This window comes from Camponotus floridanus, unplaced genomic scaffold (assembly GCF_003227725.1).
Source record: "Camponotus floridanus strain SB8 unplaced genomic scaffold, Cflo_v7.5 scaffold23, whole genome shotgun sequence".
In the NCBI taxonomy this organism is placed as follows: domain Eukaryota; kingdom Metazoa; phylum Arthropoda; class Insecta; order Hymenoptera; family Formicidae; genus Camponotus; species Camponotus floridanus.
In genome coordinates, this window is record NW_020229359.1 from 49,431 (window position 1) to 56,877 (window position 7,447).

General features: G+C 25.2%; 2 protein-coding genes across 2 annotated transcripts in view; one reads left to right on the forward strand and one right to left on the reverse strand.

The window, feature by feature from the left end:
- Nucleotides 1–7,447, forward strand: part of LOC105257821 (pyrimidodiazepine synthase) — a 34,719-nt gene that overhangs the window by 19,498 nt on the left and 7,774 nt on the right. The gene's annotated exons all lie outside the window — the stretch shown is intronic.
- Nucleotides 4,434–7,337, reverse strand: LOC105257828 (venom acid phosphatase Acph-1). Its single transcript, XM_011268709.3, has 7 exons — nt 7,245–7,337; nt 7,021–7,144; nt 6,832–6,939; nt 6,235–6,500; nt 5,535–5,818; nt 4,797–5,002; nt 4,434–4,685 (listed from the first exon to the last, which is right to left on the reverse strand). Exons 2-7 carry the CDS (start codon nt 7,129–7,131, stop codon nt 4,533–4,535), a joined length of 1,128 nt encoding a protein of 375 aa, XP_011267011.2. The 5' UTR covers nt 7,132–7,144; nt 7,245–7,337; the 3' UTR covers nt 4,434–4,532.

Below are 7,447 nucleotides of genomic sequence, written 5' to 3' on the forward strand. Positions count from 1 at the left end.
ACTATAGCTACAAAGATATATAAAGTGTATAGTAAGTGTAAGAGCAAAAAAACACTCATATATAAAAGAGTATAACTTAAAAGATAATGAACATATATTCCTATTTAAATATTAGATTATATTTCAGAGATAAAATAATCATATGATTATCATTTGATTAATCTGATTTATAGTGTAAATCAATTTTATTATTATAAATATTTGTATAATTTTTATTTTATTGTTTTTTTAAATATTTATTCTTTCTTTATATATTTAATAAGAACCAAATAATAAATAAAATAAATATTTTACCTTCATATCTAAATCGCATCTTATGATGATTTCTGTTCATCTTTTGTGTGTGCCAGTAGATACAGTTAGTAGAAGAAATCCTTAAATTGTTGATCATTCAAATTTATCCGCATGCTCATTTTTTAAGTTGAAACTACAATATATTTTACAATAATTAATTTTTTATAACCATTATCTTATATAATTATTTATAAGATATATTTAGAATGTCAGGAGTCAAGAAACCGATTTCAATTTCATTAAATGTATCATTATTACTGAAAGAGAAAGAGAGATTTCTAATTTTTTGTATGTAAAAATATATTCATCTAAATATACGTACCTTTGATAAAATATTCCGTCATATCATCAAAAGTTTCTTACGAAACCGTTTCTCTGTCGTAGTTATTAGATTTAAGCCTCGTGCATCATATTAGATTCTTGAAAGTAAAGAAAGTAAAGAAACTACTTTATATTATAAATCAACTTTGCGATAATGGAGGTGCGATATAATTGTTCATTCTATTAGCATTTCTGTCCAGAAAAATAACCAGCCTGTGTTTCCAATCACAAGAATTCTGCAACGAAATATTGCTTTATGAGAAGCGTATATATCTTGTTGTCTGGGTGTTAATCCAAACCTAAAAAAATAAGTAAATAGATTTTGTGTAGTAGATAGATTTTGATGACGGATCTTTTCTAGATTAATTAATTTTAGTCGCCAAGATATACTTATATGAACTTACATATTTGGAAGATATTTTAAAGCTAATTTTCATAGCAAAATATAGGCTATCTTTATAGAATTAATGTTAATGGAAAAATGAACTATCGAGGAAATTTTATAACTTATAATTTTTTTTAACAGAAATTTTTTTAACAGAAATTTTCGAAATTTCTATGCTTAAATATTGTCATATTGCTTTAATGAAACAATCAGAGCGATTTCAAAATGAAACGAATGTCTGATTAAAGGCATTATATTATAGAAACCATCAATACAAAGGAATTAACGTAAAATTTTGCATGCAAATAGACATTCGTAAAACTAAATACGATACAGAACGACAGAGTTCCTAATCTATTTCTGATTTGCAACTAAAATTTGATTTGGGTTAAGTATATTTTCGGGAAGTAAAGCTCCGTAGAGGAACGAGACGAAATCCATTGTGTTCACGCATTTACCTTGCAAGACAAAGCGAAATTTACTTTACATTTAATCTTGACTCTCGCTAAGAATTTGCAATTTTCTTGATTGTTGATAACACATTTATGACCATGAAGCTAAAAGTCAAATAGATTAGTATGATGTAAATAAATTTCATATATGTACATACACAACGTTTTCAATGGCATATTTCATATTTATTTAATAAAAACCACATATATTTTATCACGTTTTGTGTTATATATTATATAATATATATTAATTATATAAAAGTTAATTTATGTTATAGACAAAATTATATACTTGATAATTTGCTTGAATGCTCGCCACATGTCGAACTCATTACGAATAACCAAAAATAACTCGACATATAACAGTAATACCTGATGAAGCCTAGAATATAGAAATACATAAAAACAATTTTTTTAAGTTGTGAGATCATTTTAACATGATTGAAATATCACTATGTTTGTAACAAATATCATTATAAAAAGAAATAAATTATTACAAAATTTTTGAGAATTTTTAGCAAAACAATATAACTAGTAATAAGTATGTACTGTATATTATTTAATCAATATTTTAATTTATAAAATAATATAAAGAATAAATATAAAGAAATAACTCTGCACAATAGCACATAAAAAGGTATTTGTTTAAATCAAAATTTTAATTAATATTTAGACAATATTTAAGTTGTGATTATACAGTAAACTTTGAAAAAAAAATTTTAGTTTTATTCACTATTAATTCTCGTGTTTTTAAAGTTTTAATAATTTGTACATTAAAGTTATAAATTTTAAATTATTAAAAAATAATGATTGACAAACATATGCATATTAATAACTCTAATAAGTGTATATACTACTGTTGCACTGTCAGAACAACATCGGCGAGTATAAGTATGTAATATAAAATAAATATGTAATATTATATTCGATTTTTTATCTCTTTAGATTCTAGAGCAAGCTAATACTGTATCTAGTTTAGTCGCGATATCTTTTTCTAAGATATATGATAGATGAGCGCATATAATATACTTACATGAGCCATGAAGCAAGATTACTATTGAAATAACGAATCATCCGACAACGTTGAAACTATAATTTAGCTATAAATCTGTACGACGGTTTAAAGTAAAAGTTTCCTCAATAAGCTTTAATACTAATTAATACTAAATAATAAACAATTTGACTAATGGTGTCTCATATCAAGTTACATAATTACAAGTCAGGCAGCAAATAATTTGATTAATGTAGACAGAATAAATTATATATTCTAATTAAGAGCTATTACATTTTCGAGAGAATTATCAAGAGACATAAACTAACGAAGTAATTAAGATTGTAATATTTTAATTGACAGCTGCTACATTTTCAGAATACATAATTATCAAGAGATTTAATAAATTGTTAAATTAAGTAATTAAGATTTTAATACTGATTTTTTAACACTCGAATATGAGCGGTTATATTTTTGATAGAATTAGAGCTAGAATCAAGAGATGCGATTAACTAAGTAATCAAGATTTCTACATACTTATTCCATGATACTAGAAGATAGTATCCTTTATTACATAAAAATCTGAAATTCTTTATTTGTGTGTCTCGTAAACAAAGCCATTAATGGACGACAATATATAATTAATCTTTTATTGAAGAATTAAGTTACTACATTACAATTAACTGTTATTTACCTGCTGATCTTTATTATAAAAATTATTTTTTATGCATTTTAGAATTAAAGTTCCTCAAATAAAATCTATCTGCGACGGTTTGCCTGCCTAGAGTTTGGCAAGTGTAAGCTAACAATAAGTCAATTCAAAATTAAAACAAAAGATCAATACACGTTAATATATAGTTAATTTTAGATTGAAAATTACTCTCAATATTTTGTACTCGTGTAAAATTCTGAAGTTTTATGGATTACGTCAAGAGTTATGTCATTAAAATTAAAAAAACACGAGATATCTCTCGCCAAGTGACGGACAGTAATAAAGATGAGTTACATATGTATACATATTGTATAATTGTATACATATTGTTCAATTAGCCGTTTCCTTAAAATTTGTGAATAAAAATAAAAATTTGCTTATTGAAAATCAATTAATTTTAGATTTATAACAGTCACAAGTGAAAACACAATAGATAATACTGTCGGAAAAAAATTTTTAATAAAGAATATTTTTGCTTTTTTTATTTTATTTTATTACATGATATATGAGAAATTATACAGAGCATTTTTTTGAAAAAATGACTTTCTCAATAGTAAATACATTTTATGTATAATAATTGAACATTGCAATTAAATAGAGTAAATATTACCGACGTAATTGATAATAACATAGGTGCACAAATTAAACTTTGGTGCTGATATCTGCTTACGCGATGCGCGAAAAGATTTAATATCAATAGAAGCTGGGAGAGTATAGAGGAACGGAAATATATAGTGTATAGACGAAGTACATATACTTGAGAGTGTATGTGAAATAATAGGTTAATTTTTATGCGATACAATAAAGGGACGATCTGAGCTCCGTGTCTTCAATAAGATATGGCTCTGGACATATTTAACGAATTTAACTTTTCGCCTGAGCATCTAATTTTCAACGGTACGCAAGCGGAAAAGGATAATAAGAAGAGTATAATAAATATCCGTTGTATTAGCCGACAGAAAACAACATTCTTATAATATCTCTTACACATCGTGTAAGATTAAAGAGATTATCAAATTATAATTTTATTTTTTTCACAAATTATTTGATCCAAATAAAACCAAATCGATAATAATAATGAGAAGCTACGCCTTCTTTCCACTTGCCTGAAATGTATTAACCTGATTAACTTTATTTCTGTTTCGATTTTATGTAAATTAAATGTTTTTCTTCGCAAAGATAAAATACGATATATATATACATATATATACATACACTATATATATACATACATGTATGTATATATATATATATATATATATATATATATATATATATATATATATAGTTAATTCCATAAAATCTCTAACATATGAATTATTGTATCGTGAAAAAATTAACAGAAACAATCGAAAATCAAATCGTCAAATATTAGAATTAACGAACGAATAATTCTGGACATTCCAATTCATCTTTCATCACAGTTGATGCCGATGTTAATTGTATAAATTTATCATATGGGCATAACATTTCGCAGCCAGGGATACGTTTTTCTATCAATGTTGATGGAATGCCTAAATAATGTATCACCTATAAGAAATCAGTTTCATTTATTAGTTATTAGGTGTTAGTGGCAAAAATATTATTCGTCGCACGCTACTGGCAAGCACGTGTTAATGACGGACGAGAAATTAGACTTACTTTAACAAAAAACTCGCCATTCTTTTCATGCAATTCTATCATAATACTGCTCGTGTACCGTGGAACGTTCTCATAGGATATATTTAAAGCGTGCATTATGGCGGCCACATTCAAGTCATGTCCAGAAAAAAGATTAAGCTTACGATCTTTTAAAGTTCCATTGACCACTTCATTCATATTGTCAATTATTTTACGTAATAATACACCTGTAAAAAATCATATCTTGTCGAATATATTATAAAAATATAAAAATACATATACATATACGTACAGATAAACACACACATATTTAGATATGATATTTGTTAATGTATATGAACGTTTTATAACACACCAAGATGTGCATCAATCTTTTATATAATAATAAAATAATTTATAAAATAATAAATTCAATTTTCTTCTCAATCAGAATTTACTTGGTAATTATCTGTATTCTAGAAATCTAAAACGGTAATTTAAAATGCTTTTATTTACAAAGACAATATATTTCTCTCATATTTTAAACATATTGTAATAAAAATAACTATTTTTTAAAAACTTATAACGTTAAAAACAATTATTCTTATTATTTTTATTGTTATATTTTTTCCAGAGGAATGAAAGGTAATAGAACAGTGAATTTATAGTCGAATGTTATATATGTAACCAAAATATATAATATTTAATCGAAGATTAATATTTAATACTCTTTAAATAGATAATTTATAAGCAAAATATAGGTTTTTGATTCAAACATACCTCCATTAAGTTTATTTAGTATGCCGTAACTTAATAGATCATATTGTAAAAGTGTGGCATCCATAATTGCGCCATTTGGAAAGAAGCTTTGCGTCCACTCTGGTAAACGTAATCCAAGGGCTGTTTCTGTTTCTAAAGTCTCATGTATAAGAAAGAGATCAAACATTGTTGTTATATTTCTCCCTGTGTAGATCGATACTCTTTTCATTACACTAGCAAACTCTGCTACTTTTTTTTTTATTATTTCATTATTTTGTAACATGTCATAATAAAGTCGGATATATCTAAAAAGAAACATACTTGAAATAGTTTAAAGAAATAATTTCAAGAAGAAAAATAATTAATATTATTATAATTAATATTATTATAATTATAATATTATTTATGAAATTTATATTATATAATCTTTAAATATAGCATAGTTTTTTAAAATATAACGCTAAAAAGTGCCACAATTAAATTAAAATAATTAACTGATATATAATTATGCTAAAATATTAGCTTAATATTGCTTAGTAGTTCGAAATGTTTCGATAAGAGAAAAGAATTATTATAAACGTTTGTCTAGATTCTATCAATTACGTTTGGCTTACTTTTTTTTATTAATTTGTTCAAATTTTTTCTTACACTAATATAATTAAATATTATATTACTTGAGATGGACGATTTATTGTTATTAATTGATAAAAAAAATTATTACTTAGGGCATAAATATGAATAAAACAGCGTATCATAAGTCGCATTAGTGTATATGAAATCCACTGGTTGCCAAGGAAGCAGTGAATTCCACTTTTGCACATCAGCAGGTGGATAAAGTGCCGCGAGAACTAACTCTAAGCTCATCTTAGTCCTAACAACCTCTGTACTCTGTGCATAGATATTTGGCTGATAGTACACTTTTCCGAGGAAGCTGTTGTATCTATTTCTTAATATCAATCCTAATTGATACGCTCTCCTCTTTCCAGCCTTAATGAACGTTATTAAAAAATATAAATAATAAGAAGAAAAAGAAAATACAGTTTATTGTTAATTTCTCTTGCAAAGTGATAAAGATTTGTGAAAGCAATAATATCTTCTACGCGAAAACAAAGAAATGAGAAAAAGCTTAATTTTTTCGTTTTTACAGATGTGTTTATGTAGTCGCATTTGCCTTAATGAAAAATATCGTGCAAAAAATTGTCTTAACAGTAATTTTTGTTTTCCAAAAATTATAAATATGTAACATATTTATTAACAGTGAAAAAGTTAAAAATGTAGTATGTAATATGTTATGTAATATATAAATAAGATATTTTACATTAGTTAATTGACCGTTGCCATCTGGGTAAAAGTTATAATTTTTATATGGATCATTTGGATAAGATTCAACGTTTTTTTCGATTGTACGATCGCCATGTCTGAATATCTGCAAATTTCAACTTTACATTATCGTATAGAATATTTTAGAAGAAATCTTTTTGACAAAATTTTAATTTTTACATCGTACCGCACTCACTAATCGTAACTTCGTGCCTTGTGATTGTATTGCAATACATGTTGTAAGTAAACCGAAACAAAATATTAGTGCAATACCTAGATCACATTGAAATTTCTCCATATTTCAACTAAATCTATAATAATTATAAAATTTAAATATTTTATAATAATGATAATATATATATTTTGTAATAATTTATACAATAAAAATATGATTAATATACAATTACTTACATTAGGGAATGCACGTCTTGTCTTCTTAATATATTTTGTTAGAATAACAATGTCGATCGCTTTTGATCTCATCTAAACTGAAAACGCTTATATCTGTTTGAAATATGATTAAGTAAATATTTAATAATTTATTATCAATTGTCGTATTTTTTATGCAAGGCACCAGAAAGCATAGATAAGGAATAATCTAAATAAAGATGCAT